This window comes from Diadema antillarum, unplaced genomic scaffold (genome assembly GCF_040938485.1).
Source record: "Diadema antillarum isolate AM-2024a unplaced genomic scaffold, OU_Dant_1.0 seq00001907_RagTag, whole genome shotgun sequence".
In the NCBI taxonomy this organism is placed as follows: Eukaryota; Metazoa; Echinodermata; class Echinoidea; order Diadematoida; family Diadematidae; genus Diadema; species Diadema antillarum.
Window position 1 is genome coordinate 32,329 of NW_027272573.1, and position 23,851 is coordinate 56,179.

At 37.1% G+C, this 23,851-nt stretch overlaps 1 protein-coding gene across 1 annotated transcript in view; it reads left to right on the plus strand.

Annotated features, from left to right (window-relative positions):
• The window catches only part of LOC139713123 (uncharacterized), a 62,343-nt gene continuing 38,492 nt past the window's right edge, over positions 1–23,851 (plus strand). Inside the window, exons 1-2 of the mRNA XM_071624877.1 lie at positions 1–140; positions 21,025–21,162. Coding sequence (XP_071480978.1) covers positions 101–140; positions 21,025–21,162 — 178 coding nt within the window. The 5' untranslated portion in view covers positions 1–100. The remainder of the gene's footprint in view (positions 141–21,024; positions 21,163–23,851) is intronic.

Here is a 23,851-nt window from a genome sequence, read left to right on the forward strand (position 1 = left end):
CAAGGTCATCAAGATGGCACTGGTTCCAAACTCGAGCCACATACTGTGACGTTAAGTGGCATAATCTGGCACCTACCGCGTCTGAAATCAGCTTGTCAGCATGGATTTCGCGAGATCTGATCTACTGAATATGGACGATGGTGAGTTTTGTTTACATTTTGAGTAGACTTATAAAACTTGAAGGACTATATTATAGTTAGATTTTCTCAATAACTTCCAAAGTAAACACAAAAAAGTCAGGAAAATAAGATTTTCTATCAGTTTTTTTTTCTACTTTCACTTACTATTAAGTAGGCTGTTTAGAAATATCAAATATCACGTAATTATTGTTCATTGAGTTTCAGGTAACTTGGTTCAAGTCAGAAAAAAAGAGTGATTTATCTCCTTGATTTTGACATTCATTGGCATATAACTGAACACAATACTTGCTGTAGGGATCTGTGAAATGATAGAAGAATATATACATATATATACATATATATATATATATATATATGTATATATATATATATATATATGAATATATATATAAATATACGGATATATGTATATATCACTGAAAAAAAGGGACATACCACTTTTATTTGATATAATTTATAACACAAAGCTGACGAGACTTTTTGTGTATTTTGTGTTCATAATTTGATCTCTTCATTTCCTCATGCTAATAGCCTGGACCTTGATTTATAAACAGTTTCACCATACTTGTGAATCTGGAGTACCGGTAATAGTTTGAGTTTGAGAATTAATCATAATTATAAAGGACAAACTTTAGCAGAGCTACCAAGTCTCACGCATTTTGCGTGAGACTCAAGCATTTAGGGGCCATCTCATGATCTCACGCATGACGCCCATTTTTCTCACGCATCGTCTGCAAGTCTGCAACTTGGGCCTATAATAATGAGCATAGCTCAAAAGATTAAAGTGATAGTTGCAACTGAAGGTATATTTCCCTTTTGTCTTTCAAAATAAGTAGAAAATAGTCACTTAAGTATGCACCTGATCGCACCATTAAGAGCTAAAAATTGAAAAAGCTCCCTACCTTGGGAGGCCACAGGGGGAAAAAAACCCTCCCACACCCTCTCTCGCGCGCACATTCGCATGCCAAGATGCCGAGTCATGAAAATCTCACTCATAAAATTATTTTGAACTTGGCATCCCTCCTTTAGATGTTACACCTTTAAAATAATATGATGCTGGACAGGGATATACATGCTATGATGATGATGATGATGATGATGATGATGATGATGATGATGATGATTATTATTATTATTATTATCATATTTGGCATAAGATAAACAGTATGTATCTCCATATATATTTATATCTATCTCTTTTCCTCCCTTTCAAATGTGATTATTAGGCCTAATCATGAATAGATATACAGATCAATATTATGTCTACAATGACTGCTCAAGATAGATAGTTGTTAAAGACAAGTGGTCTATGTAGATGGATTCAAGGCAGTCCTCACTGTGATAGATGTTTTCAATATTCTGTATGAATACCATTATACATGCTCTTCATCTACAAAATACACATCATACCAGTATGTATACTTCAGCATGAACATCTTTTATGTTTACTAATCGCCTTCCCTTTCAAACAACAATAATATCAGTTGCCATCTAGCTGTAGATAAGATTCAGCAGCATTATTTTGTTTGATGCAATAAACAGCACAATTAAGGCTATAAAAAGCTAGTTGCTTGGCCACCATAGGCCGCTTTGTGGTAGGTGTGCACAGTTGTCAATTGTCAATTGGAAACAATCGGAAACAAAATCTGTGGTTGCTGGTTGCATTGAGAAGTTGGTGACCATATGGACAAGTTCTTTAATTAAAAGTACAAGTTTTCTGTAGAGAGAATTTCTATGTGGCAACAATGGGCATATCATCATTATAGACAGGAGATCGCTGTCTACTCGAGCAGGTTTGACCATATGTGTAGTACACATACGTAGAAGATACAGTCAAATTCGGGCCACCAAACAAGAAAGTTAGTGTTCAGACTTATAAAATGAAGGCATAAAAATATAAGACAGAGAGATTTTGATATATATAGGCCAAGAGTATTAGTTTTAACCTGTACAATTCTGCTTACAAGCTAATTTTTCAGGATAGGTCCATTAATATTTATATGTATGTCTCTGGAGAATAACATACTAAAAGTACTCATAGATTCTCCTTGGGCATTTTCTGTAATCCAAGATGGCATCCAAAATGGCCACCATTTCATATTTTTCTCATAATTTTGCAAATATCTATTGCCAGTATACACTTTTGATGTGTAGATATATGTTTTGAAACCCTGAATAACTCAGTAAAGTATATTCTGAGATTTTGAACCATACAAGAGCAAATAAAAACTGCTCGAGTTTTTTTAGAAATCCAAAAATGCTGCCAAAATGGGCATCATTTTTGGTTAATTGTGTATATTTTTGCAAGTAGGTATCACCAATACACACTTAAAATGTCTAAATGTATATATGTTTTGAGACACAAGGAACCCGAAATAAAATACTACTTCATAGCTCACTACAACAGGGTTTATAGTTTTTTAACAATGCGCATTGCATGTTCGCAAACAAAAATCGGCTCTTCATTGAGCTTCAAAAAGACCCGAGCATTCAAACAGCCTACCTCTGTGAACAACATTTTGGATCAGTGTCTCAAATACTGATTCTGCCTTCACAAATTGATCATTAACATATCCTTTGTTTGCCTGCCTGGACATTGTGAAATTGTGACCATGGAAATGTACCTGGCCTTACACAGCAAAGAAAGAATGATGTTCCCCTGCCCAGTCCAAGGAAAAAAGCTCCAAGTGTGTTTCTACATGTTGCCTCCAAAGCAATAGTGGAAAGCATTCAGTTTTTATTCTGTGAGACAATTTGATTCTTTAAGATTGATTGTTTGTCTTTCAAAGTTGAATCCAAGAAAGTTACTAAACTTGAGTCAAAATTTTGACACATGATACATTTCAGGTGGATCCAGGAATTCTGTAAAGGTGGGGGGGGGGGGGGGGGGAGTCGCAACTAATATTTCTGGTGCCACTTCTGGGTTTCATTTCATCTTTTCTTTTTATTTCTTTTGTTTAAAAAAAAAAAATAAGTGGGGGGGGGCGTGCGCTGGTGCGCCCCCCCCCCCCCCCTTGATCCGCCACTGCATTTAACCCATAGAGTAGCCTAATTACAAGTACTCAAAAAACGTAATAATAATGTTGTACTCTAAGACCCCTGTTTTCACATATGAAAAAGCCAACGTGAGGCCGGCCTCAGGTCTGCCTCATTTTGGCTTTTTCGTATACACATGGGATGTGTAAAATGTCACACAAAACATACTTGGGCCGGCAAACTTAGGGCGACTCCACTTCAGGCCACCTTTGGAGGTGGTCTGAGACCGACTCGGGTGGAGCTAGCCTTGGGCTGGGCCCAGTTTTGTGTAAATGGTTCTTGGCCCGAGGCCGGCTTTTGGAGCTATGTGATTGATTGATCACATGACCTCACACAGTACTATTATGCAAAAAACCAAATATGCGCAAAATTTTGTTTACTGAAAGGGCGCCCCCTAGACTAAAGGAAAGGCTGGCCCTATGTACAAACAGTGTCCACGAGGAGCACTGTTGCTTGAAGCGGCCCGAAGTACAGGTGTAAACAGTTCGCAAATAGGCCTCTGGGCAGGCACAAAAGCAGGCCTTACTTGGGCCACCTTTTCTGTGTAACAAGGGTCTAAAGAAACATGCATCTCTCCTCATTTCTACACAGATTTTATCTCTATTCTTAGACATTTACTGCCTGTCTGGTAAGTAGGTCCTAAAAGAAGGTCCCTCACTCAACTGTGCGTTATTGCAATGATAATCATACCACGCAGTTTCAGAATGCTAATCTCCTGAAGTCTGTCATCAGATTTTCAAGATATTACAGATATTAAAGTATCTCATCTATCACATAATGTCTGTGCTTGTCAGGCCTCATCAAAATTGAGAGTTTAAAGGATCAATCCAAATTACCCACTGACCTAAAGAGTCAGGCCGCAACCACACTGCTTTCAGACATCAAACCTGAAGTGCTGGCATATCTTTAGTATGGAAGCATGGCATCACTTTTGTGATGAAGCTGTCCTCATATTGACCTCTAGCATTTTTACCTCTGGCATTTTTTGCTTCTCAAGTTCTGATATATTTTTCTGTGCCATTTCTACCTCAGATGTACCTGGTATTCACATTGAACCAATATTGCATCTCATGTATTAGCATGAATTAGCTTGAACTGAATTTATTTGACTATAGAGAAAAATGCTTAGCAGTAGAAATAGAGAAAAATAATACGTAATCATGACAAATGGTACATGGTCAGGATCTCATAAAAAGCAAATCTGCTCATGATTGGAGTCCTTGTTACGATCACAACAAATTGTTACAGTCTAACAAATTATGAGTGAAGTAAGAAATTGTACAGACATGCAAGCAAAGCACACACATGAACACCCACATACAGAGAGAATGAGAGTGAACAGAGCAGGGAAGAAGATGAGAAAATATATAGCTTTAGATGAGATAAGGTAGAGAATATGAAAGGAAATGGAAGTATACATGTATACAGTAGATGATGACTGAAAACAATTTAGTGTCAGAGAGCAGTAACTGCTTTTGATGCCATCATGTCATGTAGTGGTTCTGAACATTTTCTTGTCACCAAATTTAGATTCTCTTCATTTTCCTTCTCTTGCTCACACAGGATTTCATATTTCTGTATGAATGTCACTGAATTATACATTTTATGTGCAAACCTTGTTACACAACTTTAGGGAAATGGTATGGTAGGTCTGCTTGTGTTAGAACTGATCACTAGAAACAGTAAATGTGTCAACATCATAGTATAGTAACAAATTTATCTTAGGTATGCAGATGCGGTTATAAGGATCATAAAATTATGTACTTGTAGTTCCTGAACCAACTGATTTTTTAAAAAAGCTATGAATTTCATAGATTATCCTTCTATGATATCAAAATAAATGATTTATGTTTAAAGCAGGTTAATAACACAAAGTTTTTTAGGGCTTTGGATTGACCAAGAATTATCCTGGAAAACTCATGTTAATTTTGTAAGTAAAATTTTGTCGAGAAATATTGGAATTTTGAATAAGCTCAAACATTTCTTTCCTGTTCATATTTTACAGAGTATATATTCTTGTTTAATATCTCCACACTTTAATTATGGAATTTTGGCGTGGGGAAATGCAATTCACTCATTACTAGATTCCCTTCTCCGTATTCAAAAGCGTGCAATAAGAATCATAAACCACGCCGGATATTTTGCTCATACCAATTGTTTTTTCCATCAAAACAGAATTCTGAAAATTTCAGACCTATCTTATTACAATCTCAGAATTTTCATGTATAAACTAACAACTAATGAATTACCATCTGTTTTTATCCACATGTTCAAAAGGAATCGCTCTATCCACTGTTATCCCACTCGCCAGAGTGACGCCTATCACCTTCCCCGTACTCGCACTATTTTTGCAAAGAAAACAATTATATTTACTGGACCCAGATATTGGAATGATCTCTCCCTCTAGATATCACTTCTTCCTTATCTGTTTTCACCTTCAAACGCAAATTAAAACAGTTATTACTTAGTGGATACACACTACCAAGCTTTTAGCAACCTTTTATGCTCCCAGTCTTTTGTCCTTGTCCGCAGCACCAAGTTATTCAAGTTATTTCATGGTACCGATACATCTTTCAATAATATAGCATTTTTGTTATTCAAACAAAGCGAGATTTGTATGCAGTCTGGTTTGTGCGATATCTATGTGGTTCATTAGTTTATTACTCATCAATTTTTTGTACTAGTGTAATTTTAGTTGGTCAAGACAAACATATCCGTTCTCCGTGTAAAATTATATGCCTATGAACTCGGGAACCTACAGTTTTACAAGCTTTAAAGCTTTTATGTAGGCCCCATCATATTTCTTATACTTACTAGTGACATTTTCACACGATATGACCATGTACATTTGTGTCAAGTATATTTTCTTTTTCTTTTTCTTCTACAATCAAAAGACGTGATTGTATATATTTTGTATTCTTGTTTTGTTGTCAATAATTTTGTAATCTCATCATTGAGAAAATGGAAATATGAAATAAATTTGAACTGAATATTTTGTGAGTTTCACAAACATATGAGTGGTCTTTGACCATTATTGTAAAGAATATATTACCTTTGTCGGAAATGAAGGACTAATTGTAAGAAAACATGCCAATGCTTGTATGAATGTGTTGTTTGAAGCATTTTGAGAAGAAATGTCAGCTAATTTGAGTCACTGTATGCAGCTTTTTGATAAGCTGCTTTAACTTATAATTCAAAAGAAATTGAGATTGAACTTCTGTTGAAGACAGGACAGCCACAGATATTATCTGATCTTTGTGGGTAAATTTTGCCTGAAGCTACATTATATATTCTGAACATTGAAAGCAAAATCAGATTTGAGCCAGATGCCGTGAAACCTGAATCTAAGCTGTGGAAGACCATTTCACCATTCCTTTTACTTTTTCCATGTAAATCTATGCACTTTGTCTTGACAAAAGGTTTTAAAATTGATTTGTTTGTAATGTCGCGACAAGAACAAACACATTTCATGAATCTCCAAGCTGCTTTGTTTGTTTGTTTGTTTGTTTTTTTGTGTGGAACTTTTAAGCAGAGAGCATACCGGTACCCATCAATATTCAACATGTTTCCTTCCTGCACACTGCTGAAGCATTACTTCCGTTTATATTCAATAGTTTTATGAGAAAGGGGGAAAAAAAGAAGATCGGAACAAAGAGCAGTGTAACTTGCTAATGAGCAAGGCGGGTGGAAAATTGCGAGCTCTGCAATTAGCAAGTCAGCAACTTGCGCTGGATAATGAGAGCTGACATTCTGCTGCTGGACTGTGGCATGTCCGGTACAATGCACCAGAATCTGTAATGAATTTGGCTAACAGCATACTCATTTAGGCCTATATTTGCCTATCTTATCACTTCAGTGCCAGTGTGTGACACCCAAGGAAAGTCACATAGTGAAAAACAGAAGAATATTGTAACATTTCCGATCTTCCAAGCAATCCCATAAATAGCGATTGCTTGAGTTTGCCGGAAGTAGCCTCTGCTGCTTGGACAAATTGCGGGTAATATAGGTTCTCATGGTATAGGAATTTCAGACCACAATTTAAAATATCAAGAAATATGTAACAATTGCCCACTCTGCAAACAGTGTTACTACCTATGTGACTTGAATACTGGAAAAAGTGGAAACTTTAACCGAATTCATCTTTTGCGCTAGAACAATTTTCATGAACTTCAGTTTTAATTTCTCAGATGAGATTATTTTGGTACATATAATCCATTACTACCCATATGAGGTAGTTTTGCCAGGCAATTGTGATTGTTATTTTGGTTGGTCGTCAAGGACAGCGGGCAATATTAGTGGATATTTTCCCTCTTCCGGGCATGGCCATAAACTTTACACGTAAACACTCTGGTCAATCACCAAGAGAAAATATCGAAAACCGCTAGCATCCGGGCACTTGAGCTCACGGTGATGAAAAATTTACTGTTGTGAGAGTTTCTCACGGAGAGGTTTCCGCGATGCAGGACAAACTCGTAAATTTAGAAGACAATCGCTGCACCGTATGTAGGCGTGTGTCTGACTGTGTGCTGACTGTTACTTGCACAGCATACTTGTGTTTCGCGACAGAGGGTAAATTCCCACGAAAAAAAAAAGGACGATCGCTGCGACTGTGTGAGCACGCTGAGTACCTGAATTGTGCACAGTGGTGTAGGGTTCAACCTGGCGCCGAATGGATTTTGTTACTGTAAATCGGGAAGTTTACATTGCATTGATTTAAGTTACTGCTTGAAGATGCCTGAAATGGGTAATAATAATAATATGGACTGTCTACTTTCGGGGGATACGACATTTATTGCCCTCACTAGAATTGTATTGCCCTCGTCCTCGACTTGGGCAGTACATTTCTAGTTCCGGTAATAAATGTCATATCCCCCTCAATGCCAGTCCATACTATATTATTATCATACTTATTAGTTACGCATTAGCATTTTCATGTGAAGGAGAAACTTGCAAGGACTTCCATATGGCAAAATATTCCTTGCTCAGATGATACACAGAGAATGGCTGTCAAGGCTTGATGGTGCGTAGTAGTGGTCCATGTCAAAGTTATCGTCAATGGCAATATAGAGTTGTATTTAAAGATTCTTATGTAGTGTCATTTATTGTTTTGTGAGTTTGTCTGGGGCCATCTTACCCGCCAAGCTCTGTTTATGAAGATGGTCTTCTACATTTCCAATATAGGATACTATGATTCTTTACAATATATAATCCAACTCGATGTGTTCTTTATCGCACAATTCGCGTTCAATTTGACATTGTTGTATGTTTTTCTCCCTATAAAGTTTTCTTTTAATAAAAATGTACCCCACAATGTGTATTAATGCGTTGGAACAGTTCATATGATTTATGACTTATTGTCAAATTTTGTTATAAAAACATTGTATTGAAAACGTAATGCAGAAATGAACTGAACTGAACTGAACGTGGCCCCACAAGCTGGAATGTTTCCAAGGTTCATGGCAGCCCAGTACCAACCTACTTTTCCAGCATGAATCATGTAACAGATTTCAGGGGCACTTCACTCGAGGGAATATTGCAAACACATCTTTCCTTGTGGTACTGGAATACAGTCAAGCATATATTAACCCATCGAGGACGGTGTGATTTTGCTACGACCCGCATTTCCCATAGACGCTTGCCGAGTATACTCGGGACTCGTCCTCAACGGGTTAATGAGATTTGATTTGTGACAGTGAAGACCCAATTTCTTGTTATAGAGTAGGATGTATATTAAAGGGAAGAAAAATTGGCACAGTGATTATGAATCTCCCCAAGTCGATTGTCAAGGTTTCAGATCAGTTGCATTTTTTTAGCTTCATCCTAGTGTTTGGTAATGCTGAATTATGTTTCTGTGTGGAGATATTTTTCATCAGTCAACAGTACGCCGTACTTTGAGTTAAATTCAAAGTACCATTTAACAAAACAAAACAAAACAGATGGGGGCTGCATATAGCATCAAATGGAGCACATTTTCAGTGAATTCAAGTGAAATGGATAAGAGATTTATTAAGCACAGTTTCATAGCATCATATTGCATTGTGCTATGTAGACAATGAAATAATGCAGTATTTGTTATGTCCTCGTCTAGCCTTACCCTTTGTAAGCAGTGCCTCTTCCATTGAGGAATGTGATTAATTCTCAGGGAACTATAGTGCCAATGGCTAGACTGCAATTCTTTAATCAATCACAGGCCACCGATGTGATCTCCAGTACGCGTGTGTATATTGTCATTTGCTACCAGCTATTAGCGAAGTGCGGGCTGATTTTACCCATTTGCGTTGTTCGTTACCAGTAATTCACATTAAGTTGACCTGCCGCCAGCCATGATATGCGCCTTACTGTTATGGATGAGAAGGGAGGCCAAGTTTGGTCACTCATTTGGGCATATGCGGTACTGCACATCAACTGATTGGCTTTCTCCTGCCAAATTTTTCTTTGGCGTACACAAGCGTATAAATGGAATGCATGCAGACAAAGCCATAGAGGCTGACGCTATCAATTGCCCGAGATTTGCAAAGCAATTTTACATTTTATGTTTTTTAAATTACAACCTTAATGCAGAGACATCTCTTAGCTGCTCCATGCTGAGCTGCCCCAGATATAATGACTTTGATGTCTTTACATGATTATGATAAAAATTGCAAAAGAGTGAGGAGAGAGAGAGCGAGAGAGGGAGAGAAAGGAATGAATAGATAAAGAAAGAGATGTATTTAGAGAGGAAAGTATAGATTAAGATTCTCTAGTTTCTATTGTTCGTGCTCTTTTTTTCTTTTTAAAGAGAAGGGAGGGGAAGGTTGGTTTTAAAACAGACAGCAATATCATTGCTGTCTTCTCTGATTTGATATTGATGCCGCATTATGGATGTAGAAAGGTACAGGTAAGTGTTGCTAGTGCTGTTAATGTATAAGGCATTATTTACCATTCGCAGATGAAACAAAAACCTAGCTTTAGTGCTTCAAAATAGTTCTAAAATGGGAGTTAGGGATAGAAACAACAAATTTTGAAAATGTCAATCAGATATATTCAATGTCAAGTATTGTTGAATAGACAAAATGTGAACAATAGTTATAATAAGATTGTTTCTAGAATAAACCATGTACAGTTATGGTTTATTCAGAACATTGGTGATATCTCCTTATATTTTAGTCTCTATTGTGAAATTTTGATATGGTAGGATGTTTTGTGATACAACTGACCTATACATACGCATCAAATGTGATAACTGAACATTTTTTTTTTCCAAATCACTACTCCCAATGGTAAACATTACCTTTAAGTTGAATTGGAAGGACACAAACACAGAGCATGTGTAGGAGCAAGGAATCATCACTGCATGGACAGAACATATTAATTAACTCTTTGACGGAAGTTAGATATGATGCCACAAGCTGGGATATCATAATGTTAAAGGGATCATACAGTTTTGGTTGAGACCTAATTTTGGGTTTCTAACATTTCTTGGTGAGATAATGAGAAACCTCATATGAAATATGAAAGAGCATGTAATTCTATGAGGAATTCAACATTTATTTGATGAAAATTGGTTTTGAAATGGCTGATATATCCAAAAAAGAGCGATTCTAATAAAGTGTGGGACCCACACTTCATTACGATTGCTTTGTTTTACTTTGTTTTTGAATGTTTCAGTCATTCCAAACCCGATTTTCATCAAATGAACTTTGAATTGCTCTTAAAAATGGTGCGCTCTGTACTATATCATAAGTGTTTTCTTGGTATCTTGCAAAAAGTTAAAAGCCCAATTCTCATCTCCACCAATTCTGTGCCATCCCTTTAAATGAAGGGAACTAGAGATGAAGCTGAAGAAGTAAAAAAAGAAGGAGGAGGATGGAGAAGAAGAACAATAATAATTGCAGCACTTGTGATGTGCCATTGATCTATTGGCCTATTCTGAGGTGCAGAGGGACATACAAAGTGAATTACATAAAGCTGCATAATATGAAAGTGGAAAGGATAAGGGAGAGATAGAAATATGTATCAACAATCCAACAAATATTCAACCAAAACATGATGCTTTGTATATGGATTCTGCTGAATTCCATAGAGAAGAAGAATGAACCATACTAGGTCAACATCCTCTAATGAGATTGATTAATGGAGATTGCCTCTCTTTTTGCCCTTTGAGATATTGTGTTTGGTTTTATTCTCATATACTGATGGGTATTAGGGTGTAGTGGCTGCTGCTGGTGATTTGCTGATCTTGATTAAAGACAGATTGCCGTACCAGCCCCTATGCCATTTCTGTAAGCAGCTGACATTAATTTTTTTTTTACTACAGCTATTGGGTGATGTTATGCTCAAAGTGCATCTATTAAAACCCTCCGTCTGTATAATCCTCTGAAGCATTAAAGGGAACCCAAACCCAAAGAGCAATGTGGATTGAGTGAAAGCAACAACATTAGTGGAACACATCAATGAAAGTTTGAGGAAAATCGGACAATCGATGCAAAAGTTATGAATTTTTAAAGTTTTGATGTTGGAACCGCTGGATGAGGAGACTACTAGAGGTTATGACGTATGAGTGGACAACAATACAAAGAAAATATAAAGGAAATTCAACAAAAATTCACTTTTCTAGCATTATGAAAGAGCACTTGACTAACCGCTTTCAGAAAGCAGGGGGAATAATTGTTACCCTTCACATAAATCAGTATCAAGTTGGTGGAAGTTTGATTTTCATGAAAAATGAATTTTTGTGGAATTTTCTTTATATTTACTTTATATTGTTGTCCACTCATACGTCATAACCTCTAGTAGTCTCCTTATCCAGTGGTTCCATTACCAAAACTTAAAAAATTCATAACTTTTGCATGGATTGTCCGATTTTCTTCAAACTTTCACTGATGTGTTCTACTAATGTTGCTTTTACTCAATCCACATTGCTCTTTGGGTTTGCCTTCCCTTTAATGTCTGAACTAAAGCTCTTTGTGAGTGTACCTTTGCTTTGGGAGTATCATGCAGATGTATGATCGACCCACAACAAGATAGCAATCTGCGTTTTGCAAACATGTTGGATCAACATCAGAGCTGTACATGTTGTACTATTTCTTTGTATATATAGATCTGAGTGTATAACATCACGTGTATGTACATTGTATTGCCAAGAAGGATTACATTGTTTGAAAAGCGGCTTAGCTACCTAGTATAGCCTAGGGAACATCAAGAGTGCAAATGAATGTTTATGGACAGAAAAACTCCTGAGTCGGTCATTCTTTAGTAGTCAGCTGGCTTTGAGGAGATATCGCTCAAAAGTAGCTGTCTGAGAGGATCATAGTGCACTATTCTCTTTCAAAAGACAGAAAAATCAGAACATAGCGCAGATGAGCGACTGGTAATAATAGCCACTACATGCTGTCTGTATACGGTTCTATGCTGTGATCAGCACACACAGTCAGTTCACTGTAGGGAATGCAGAAACTGCTTTCAAGCCCATATTGTCAGCAGGCAACTAATTGCTTGAAGCTTGGTTGCTAGGCAACGAAACCATATACTTTACTGCACTACAGTGTGAGCGTGTCATGATGCCAGTACTGGGTAATTTGTTAAAGGTGAACTTTGTACTCTGTCCATCTGGGATGATGTTATGTGTATGTATGTGTGTATGTGTGTGTGTGTGTGTGTGTGTGTAAGAATGCATGAGTATGTGTGTAGGTGGGGGAGGGGTGGGGGCTGGAGTGGTTACGATTTCATTTGTAATTAATGAAGGTCTTTGACCTGTACAATGCAAGAGTTGATGAGGTATAGAGCTTTGTTGTAGAATGCTGGATATGTGTAGTGTTTGTTTTTTCTTTATATACATGTATTTTTCAAATTGTTATAGCCCTACTGTAAAAGCTCTTAGTTTTGTGTACAGATATTTTTGCGAATGAGCTGGTAAAAGACAGATTTGCGAGATGTTGTTTTTCGCATTTTGCATACAATCACGGATATTCTAAGTGCACTAATTATACCTGAATGCAATCAAGTTCAGGTGGCAATGTTTTCTTGTATTGTTAAATTTGTGGCCCAACAGTGATTTGCAAAGTTTGGGAAAATTAAACCCTCACAAAAATAACAGCTTTTACAGTGCAGTGACTAAAACATGCTTTTTCTTACATCAAAGATAATATTTTTTCCAGAATTAAATTGCTGTGAACATTATTTTTGTGGAAATAATATGAAAAGAATTTTACTATCTCATTCAGCATCTCATATGGACCTTCGAGTCAAAAATCAGTTTTCATTTTGTTTGGTGAATTACTATAAAACAAGAAATATTCATGTGCATTTTAATTTCATAAATTTTGCGAGAGTCAAGATTATCGAAATTAAAATGCACGCAAAAGTTCTGGTCTGTACTATATGCATTGAATGTCGTCAGTGGCAGTTGGCGAAAATTTTGTGCCGCAGATAAGGTCATCAGCTCCAGTTCATGAAAATTTCATGCCATGTTACAAATGCTGAGGTACTTTTGATATAACAGTCTGCTTAATTTTTGTGATGCAGGATCATATTTTCAAACAGCATTAATGGTAATGATGCAACCGGGGATGAAATTATAAAGGGAAAATGCTCGCTGCTTCTTTTAACTGCCAAATATATTCTCCTGACATCGAAACTAGTCTTTGGCGTATGTATAACAAATTATCATACCTCTAACAGTTTTAATGTCTGCATTTTTTTCTCGTTCCTCAGATGCGAGTTATATTGGCCTCCAACTTTCCGATTGCCTGGAGCTGTATAATCCATTATGTCTTTGTTCAAACAATAAGTACAGGAAACTGGACTACACTTGAAATCTGCCAATGACAAGATAGGTACAAGTGTGTTGATTATCTGTCAGAGATTTGCTTGTTGGCAAGGCCAGCTACACGTACATATTGACATAGAGTGTGTAAGTGATTATGAGCCATTGTAATCGTGGAAGGTAGATTATTTTGACATAGGTTAACGCAGCCAATTAAAGAACTGATGACTACATATTCCTTGTCAGAAGGGGGAGGGGGATGGGTGGCAGATATGTCTATTCCCCATTTAGACAGGGTGCTCAGATGCAAACAATTTATACTAGAATGGTATTGCTGTACCAAAACAGTATAGCTATATGATGAATTTATACGTCTGAACACTGACTAACGAAATGATGTATAATGAAACTACGGTCAGCGAAACGATGGTCAGAGCATCGCTTCGAACTAGAACTCAATAAGGAATCAGTGTTCCATCGAGTCCATTATGCATATCTGATCAATGTATGGCGACCATAGAATGATATAACTGGGCAGGGCTTAATGGGACCATAACAATTTAACATACGCGGTGAGAAACTGCACATCACATTTTTCCAGAATGGTCAAAATTTGTGTCTGAACAGTCTGTCGGCTATATGATGATTCTTTATACGTCGTGTCTTTATCGAGTTTTGGTATTCAAACTGGCTTGCGTCGCTGAACAGGGGGTAAGTCTCCTTTACCTGGAGAAACGCTGGAGGACATATGCCAGATGTAGACCAGTGGTAGAACCAAGAAGCTCCTTGATAGATTTGAGGTAACCAGGGTGTGTGTGTGTGTGTGTGCATGTGTCTGTTAGGGGGGGGGGGGGTGAGAGAGAGACATCTGGTAGTCTAGCATGAGGTTGGCATACTGTATACGTTTCTATGGAAACCAGTGTCCTCACATTTTTCCTCAGAGAGGCAGCAGTTTCAGCAGGCTCAACATGTACTCGTGCCATGGACAGCGCAAGTCACTGGAAGTGTGTACCAAGTTTTATACCCAGCGAGCATTTAGAGTTCCCTTTTCCGTGGTTAACACAACCTCAGGAGGTTATACCTACCTTTTTCATAACTTTTGATATTCATAGATAAAAATTTATTTTGCAAATCAGTGATAATGATGATATCATTAGAATTAATAAGAGTAGTAGTAAGAATGATTATCATTCTACTACTGCTAGAACTATTTGTCCGAGTGGCATTATCAGCAGTACAATTATTAGTAATACTGATATTACTCTCATTAACACTATATATGATATTCTTATTATCTTGGTATCATGGTTATCATTCATATTTTCTCTGTATTGTGATTGATTACCATTGTCATTTGATCAATGATAGTAATGATGATGGAAGTCTTGATAATACTGATGAAAATATTAAGTAGTGTCATTATAGGTAGTAGTAGCATCGCCATTATTATTGTCATGGTTTTGTCACCACTATTGTTTATATCATTATCAGTATTATAAACATATATTGTTGTCATTATTGGTGTTATCATCACTTAATCTACTACTACTACTACTACTTCTACTATTACTACTACTACTAACTATTACTATTACTACTACTACTACTACTCCCATTTCCATTGGCAGGTTTTGTATTGTTCTATTCATCCCATAAAGTACATTAAAGACAGAGACCATAGGTTTATGAGTGTGTGTGTGTGTGTGGGGGGGGGGGGGGGGTGGTAGGGTAAAGAAAGGGATGAAAAATATAGTGTATTAACCCCTCCAGCTTGCTAGGTAGCATCCATATATTTCTATTTTTTCCCGGCTCACCCTATCTTTCATCAGTATTTTTGTATGTATTACCCACCACAAATAAACTACTTGCTTGCTTTTATGTAATATATGTCTTACCAAACAGTAATGGCACAAATTGATACGTGAGTGAGTGCCTTCATCTCTTGTATAAACTTTGTCCAAAATGATGAGCAGAAAAATACAATGGGGGAAGGGGGCATTATGTTTGTATAACCCTTGATATTATGTGTTTCCATGACAATGAGGGCATGCAGTCCCTGGGCAATGGTAGCCAGAATTCTGCCAGGTTTGTAGAGGGCTTTGCTGTTGGATTTAGATCTGAGTGGTTTATACTGCTCATGCGATATATATTTTATGTATTTCAGATCCATCAATATGGCTTTTAGCTGGAAGGATTTTTCTAGAGACCTACAGTGATATTCACCACTTCAACGCAGCCACAAGCTAGGCCTGATATTTGCAGGTGTCTATTTGGCAGGTGTCTATAGGAAGTAATACATGTTATAAAGCAAAATCAGCTTGTCCTCAGTAGGTTAATGAACTTCTTATAGTTTTTGCTATTTCTCTCTTCCCCATGATTGTAAACTTTTGAAACAAGCAAAACACTGCCTGAGTCATTAGAGCAACATGTTATCAGCAAAATTTTAAAATGATCTTGTTCTTTGCAGAAAATTCCAGGATCAACAATTTCCTTCATTATGTTGTACATGCTGGCTAACACAGATGACTGAGTTCTTGATTAGAACATACTGATTCTAGGTTTAGAACTTAAAGGGGTGGTATAGTTTTTGGTTGAGATGGAACTTCAGGTTTCCAACTTTTTGTAAGGTAACGAGAAACTTCTTATGGAATTTAAAAGAGCCTACCATACAATTCTAAGAGGAAGTCACTTTTTTTGTTGTTGAGAAAAAGTAGTTTTGAAATGGAAAAGATACCCCAAAACAAAGAGGTCCTAATAAAAGGTGGGACCCACCTTTTATTAGGACCACTTTGTTTTACTTTGAAAACTCAGTTTTCATCTTTGACTTCCTCTTAAAATTGTAAGCTCTTTAATACTTCACAGGTGGTTTCTAATTCAAAAAGTTAAAATCTAAATCCCCCATCTTAAACAAAGCTATACCATCCCTTTAAAGCTTTTGGTTGATTTTTACGAGAGTCAATAATCACTTGTATGATCCATGTTTTAGTCTGATGAAACTGCATGCTGTGAGTCTTGATGGAGTGGTCCTGAAGCATATTGTAATTATGTTTATTGATGTTTCAATCAATGTCTCCTTACTTCTTCATTACATTTTTCCTCCACATGCCAAGCTGATGTGATTGCATTGCAACATTTAACTTATTGCTTTTCTGAATATCTTAGCATCCATGATTGTCATTCCATGGAAGTTTGTGGGGTTTTGATCTTCTTTAGTTGTGCGTGGGAGGTCCACGTACACATATGAAAGGAAAAATGGCACCTCATCAACTAATGAATCCATTTGCTTAGGTTGGAATCCCTCTCAAAGTGATAGTTAGGTGACGTTGTTGCCATTTGTGTAGTAGAAACAGGGGAGCCCATTGCCATGTGTGGTGTACGTGTTAGGCTTGCATTACTTCACTGCTAAATTGTGTTCTATTCCACATGTTGGATCAGGCACATAATCCAATCAGTGACATCGTACATCATATGTTTCCATGCCACAGTCAAGCTGAGCTATGACAGCAAATTTCTCTATGAGCTACCTACTCCTTTACACCCAATAAAAGAAAGTTGATAGGAGGCTTCTATCGGCTCACATTGCTATTTTGCAACTCTTTCTAATTCAGTGTCAATTATCTAAGTCAATTGTTGGACCTTAGATATATAGTAGGATGGGTCAAACCTGTCTCTATAATGGCTACTCAAGAGAAGGAGATAAAGGGTGGCATTTGAAAACAGGTACTCAGTATTTTGGCTGCTCATTTATTTTCCTGATAGTGCATATTATTATGTTATTGGTCATAATCATCTAAAACAATAATGTATAAATGCATGTGGTTTTACCCCGGTTCGCTATGTGAGCTAGTATCTTCAATATCATGATCAGAGAGAAATCTGTGTACATACTAGAGCCATTATTTCATTTTGTCAATTTTCTCTTGTTCTTGGATAGTGCTTTGGCTTCAGGAGGAACAAATGGGGAAAAATACCAAATGCTGTGTGAAGACAGGTGCTGCTCATCACTAATGACAATCTGGAGTCAATGGTCATTACATGCAATGTAACATACTGACCATATGATGGGGAAAAAAATGATGACATCTGGTCTCTGTAGACAGATGGCCACTACACGTGTCTGATTTGAAAGTTGTTTTTTTTTAGTCATGGCATTACACAGTCTATGACACTTGAAAACAGTTCTTGGTTGCACCAACAGGTTGGAGTGTGTACATATATTCTATAAAAGCCACAACTGCCATGTTCAAAATGGACTCTCTTTAGTGCAGTTCTGACCTCAAGCTCATACCTTTGTATGTTTTTGCATTTAATTTGTGGTTTAATTTGTGGTGGATACCCCAAACATGAGAATACCTTTAGCATAGAAGTAAAAGAAGTATCTAGAAATTCTTGTATTACAAACACTGATAAAGGCAGTCACAGTTCACTTTGGCTAATATGAAAATTTTGGGATGCAGTATTATTATTAATCTTTCTCTCATTTCTAAACGTTGCACAACCTCTTGAACTTGCTAACTGCAAATTACATTTTTTTTTTTTTGCCTTTGTATCCTTTGGAGCGATACATACAATGTCAGTTGGACATATGAGCAAATAACACACAAGAACACACAAACAAAAAGTTAAGAATTGCTGCTGTGATGCAAATACTGAATATCCCCCCCCCCCCCCATGATGTGGATGCTGGCCGTTTGTATGCCTATATACATTTTTCATGTTTTATGAAAAAAAAATACCCTCAAACCATCTGATATCAACTTTATCAGATTAAAGGGATGGTACAGTATTGGTGGAGATGAGAATTGGGCTTTTAACTTTTTGCGAGATACCAAGAAAACAGTTATGATAAATAGTACAGAGCATACCATTTTGAGAGGAATCCAAAGTTTATTTGATGAAAATCGGGTTTGGAATGACTGAAACATCCAAAAACAAAGTAAAACAAAGCGATCGTAATAAAGTGTGGGTCCCACACAAGTTATTAGAATTGCTCTTTTTTGGATATCTCAGCCATTTCAAAACCAATTTTCATCAAATAAGCGTTGAATTCCTCATAGAATTACATGCTCTTTCATATTTCATAAGAGGTTTCTCATTATCTCACCAAAAAAAAAAAGTTAGAAACTTGAAATTAGGTCTCAACCAAAACTATATGATCCCTTTAACCTAATCACATTTAGGGCCTATGTCAGTGTCAGGGCTGCACACTAACTCATTTTTTCTACTGGTCCGACCTGTCTGTCGGACCAGCAGTAGGTACCCAGTTTTTCTATGTTTTACTGGTCTATTCCTGAAAAAGTTTGTGGTCCAACAGTGATTTTGACTGGTCAGGGACTGTTGGACCAGTGCCAGTATGCTATGCAACCTTGCCTATGTGAAGAATACATTGTGTATTGAAGGTGATATGATCTTTAAAATGTTAAAAAATGAAGGGTTTGTTTGTTGCTTCATTTTTTTGCAATTCTTTAAATATTTATCTCCATTGCCTATCTGCTGTCAAATTCACTTGTAAAGAATATGCATGAATGTGACATCTTACCTTTAACTGGCTGTTTCAGAGTGATGGAAATGAGTGAGCTGATAATCATCTTTCATCAAATCTGCTTTGCAGTCATACATAAACCATGTAAAAAAGATAGTAGCTACTTGCCACTGGGGGGAATATTGTGTCTATATTAAAGGGTGATGATAATATCTTGTCACATATATTCTGATATAGCACTCATCTTTAATCACATGCCAATCATGGTATTTAGTCCTCCACACACAACAGGGCGTGAAATCACATCTATGTGCCAAACCCAGCACAAAACACAAATGACTTGTGTGTATACGTTGTGAGTTGATACTGATCTTGCGTGTGTTGTCTTGCCTCCGTTTACATTACACATTCACAGTGGTTGGCAGAAGCTATCCTGTGTACTGTATACATTTGTAACCATGATACTTTTCTATACCAGTCCATGTATAAACTGACATGTGACAGATGTATCAAAAGGGTACAAATATTTGGGCACAGGAAACAAAGCATCCACCTGCTGTTTTCCAGGTGTTGAAAGAAATTTCTCGTCACTTTTATCTGCATGGGCATTGACCAATATTGCCACTTAGAGCCTTTTCAGATTTTGCAGAGAACTTGGATTATAAATATGCATAGACAGGTTTCCTGCGAATCGCGAGTGATTTCTTTTTCTTTCTCTGTTAGATATTTTGTTGCAAATCTAAAAACAGACTTGTGCCATATATGTTTCTGTAAAATATCCTTTTCTTGTATCAATCTGGCCAAATGGCATGTTTTCACTTTGATTTTTGCCCAATTCTTGGTTTGTGTGCTTGAAGGCAGAATGGCTCAACACAAAAACACTCCGTTGAGGAGGAGCATATGACCTTGTAATCACTTCTGTCTTGGTGCAAACATACTTATGCATGTTTACACACCAAGATTTTTGTGTTTCCCTGACAGGCCAAGGATCTCACAGTTGTTATATGGTCATCCATCTGCAAATTAGTCACACAAGTAGAAACTCGTTTCATGGCATCCTGAACAATTAGTGATTTTAAGCATTCATAGAAATGCACTTTGAAAACATCTCTGAAGAGCTAATTTCAAAATGTGTGAATCCCCACTAGGTCTCATTTGCAATATTGTGCTGTAATGTTAAGCATACATGATGGGACAAATTAAAAAAACAAAACAAAACAAAGACAAACAACAAACCAATGCACAAATGAATGTGGACACATACATGTATTTGTAGAGTTGAAATATTGTGCATGGCAATCAGCAATCAAAATGGCAGATATTTGGAGACTAGCTGTGCTTGCTTGTTTGTATTTTTTTTTTGCATAGTATATGCATAGATGTCAAGTGAAATATGAAAATAAACATGCTAGAACTGTTCACTGTGTCTCGAGTGTAAGACCAATGCAGTTTCAGTAATTCAATCTATTACACCTCTTGCAATCCTCCCATTTTGTTGTTGTTGTTGTTGTTTGGGGATTATTTTTTTTTTAAAGCAAATTTGTTTCTGTTTTGTAATTCTTTAAACCTGATGATCCTAATCCATATGCTCCTTACGTTTTCTTCTTCTTCCTGCTTTTCAGATGAAGATGAGGGTGACAGCATTGAACTGGAGGACAGCACTCTGCTGGCCCACCAAGCAGCTGGGACAGGAAATATGGCCCTCCTCATGGATGCAGTCAATCGTGATCCCAGTGTTCTGGAGAGCTGTGATGATAAAGGTGAGATGGAAGAGTGGTGGAAATTATGCAGAGCTGTCATGACCTATAGTGGTTAAAGGGAACCCAAACCCAAAGAGCAATGTGGATTGATCGAAAGCAACAACATTAGTAGAACACATCAGCGAAAGTTTGAGGAAAATCGGACGATCGATGCAAAAGTTATGAATATTTAAAGTTTTGGTTTTGGAACTGCTGGATGAGGAGACTACTAGAGGTTATGACATACGAGAGGACAACCATATAAAGTAGATATAAAGAAAATTCCACAAAAACCTCATTTTCCATTAAACTTACACATTCCATCAACTTGACACTGACATATATGTTAAGGGTAGCAATTATTCCCCCTGCTTTCTGAGAGCAGTTAGTCAAGCGCTCTTTCATGATGCTAGAAAAGTAAATTTTTGTGAAAATTTCTTTATATTTGTTTTATATTGTCCACTCATACGTCATAACGTCTGGTATAGTCTCCTCATCCAGCGATTCCAACACCAAAACTTTAAAAATTCATAACTTTTGCATTGATTGTCGTATTTTCCTCAAAATTTCATTGATGTTTTCTGCTAATATTGCTGCTTTCACTCAATCCACATTGCTCTAAAATTGGGTTCCCTTTGAGGACAAGGTAGATAAGACTGATGCAGGCTTCCATGCATGTGTGAGGTTCCAGTCCTAGCCTGCAAGGTGAGGTAATTCATCCCCATTGCCAAGACTAAAGGAGGAGACTTAAAGTTGTTGGTCTTATGTGTAGGAGAGACATGCCCTGCAACGTGCACGTATAACAATTAACCCACTTCGCTTTTCTCCTAAGACCAGGCGTCCACTAGGGCGCGGACAAGACGCGGACAAGACCCGGAATGCAAATTTGGTATTCCGCACTCCTTCGGGAACCTGTCCGCACGTTCCTGAACGTGTCCGCTCACTGTCCTAAACATGTCCGGGCGTTTCCGCACCTTCGGGAGAGAGAAAAATTTCCGCGTCCAAATTTTGATCGAGACCAAAATTTGGACGCGGAAATGAACTTCCTGACACCTTCGGCGACTTGTCCTGACGATGTCCTGAGGATGTCCCGCTTGTCCGGAACCCTTCCGCTCCTTCCGCACACGCTCCGGAAAGAATCCCGCGGTGTGGGGAAGCTTCGCGAATGAAAGCGGAAGACACCAGGAATGTTTTAGGACAGCGCGGAGCCGATGCGGATCTATATATGCAAGTGTCCGGAACCGATGCGGAAATTTTGTGATCCAGACACGAAAATGTCGACACTTTCCGCGAGCGTCATGCCAATGAAACGCAAAATGAGCAAGAAGGGAGGCGAGGCCCCCATGCAAATATCCCATCACAGGCACACCTTTCGTCTAGTGATGAAGAACAGGTAAATCTAAGGAATTTCCGGTCCCAGAAGGCAAGAAGAAGGTAGTAGAGACTGTGCCAAAAGCAACCAGAAAGAAGTGAAATCAGCCCCCTAACTTCCTAGTAAGTTTGTGTTGATTTGATCTTTTTAGAAATTATTTTTCATCTGAGTGACTTTCCTGGTTCCTATTACTTACTATGGTACATTTTCCTTTATATTGTTTTCGTATTTTATTTGCAAACAAACTAAGTTGTCCCATGTGACAGCCCAGCTGAAAAATCACAAAAGTAGGTGGAAGTACACTCAGAAAAAAAAAGCATAGAATTTTTGGCTAAATGTTAATGTATTATATAAACATGAACAAGTTGTTATTCATACGTAAATGCTTTCTAATGATACAACATATCAGAACAAAAGACAAATTCATCACACTAAAAAGCATGAATTCAATTGCAAAGATATACCTGTGGTCTCATTACAATGTAATATCTTTGAAGCCCAAAATAACAATGAAAGCTAAAGATGATGGAGAGAAATGAAGAATTTTCTGTCACTTCAAAATTCAAGTGAAATGAGAGAAAAAACAATAAGTCATGAACTCGAAAAAGTGTTAAATTTCTGTCTTTCTTTTGTTTTTGTTTTTTTGCTGAGTGTATATATTTGAGTAGCATCACAAATCATTTCAGAAATATTCTTTACCTGAATGATTTTCGTAGTTGTTATTACCTAATATTTTTTTCATCTTTTTGTTTTAGTTGCAAATAAACTCGATTGTCCAATTTGACAGCCCAGCTGAACCACCCCCCCCCCCAAAAAAAAGTAAATTACAGTAGGTTAAAAATATTTCCCCATTTTTACACTTCATTGACAACAGGCTAGTAAGCTCTAAGCGTGAAAAAAAAATTCTCGGACTTGAAAATGTTCAAAAGTGATCAAAATAAGAGAGGGTTAGAGATGCACAAGGGTAAAAATGAGAGAAAGAAAAACAAATTTAATGATTAGGATCATTTTGGCATGCTCTACAGAAGTATCAGACAAAACATGTATATACTTCACGATGGATAAAGCACAGGTCTAAAAAAAGGGAATAAAGAATATATATATACACATAAATAACAAAACTGCAACAAAGTTCATGCTGTATTCACCAACGGTTTATTTCTTGTGAAGAAATAAACCGTTGGTGAATAACAAAACTGCAACAAAGTTCATGCTGTATTCACCAACGGTTTATTTCTTGTGAAGAAATAAACCGTTGGTGAATACAGCATGAACTTTGTTGCAGTTTTGTTACTTATCTTTTTATCTTGCCAACACGTGGACTACTTTATCAACATG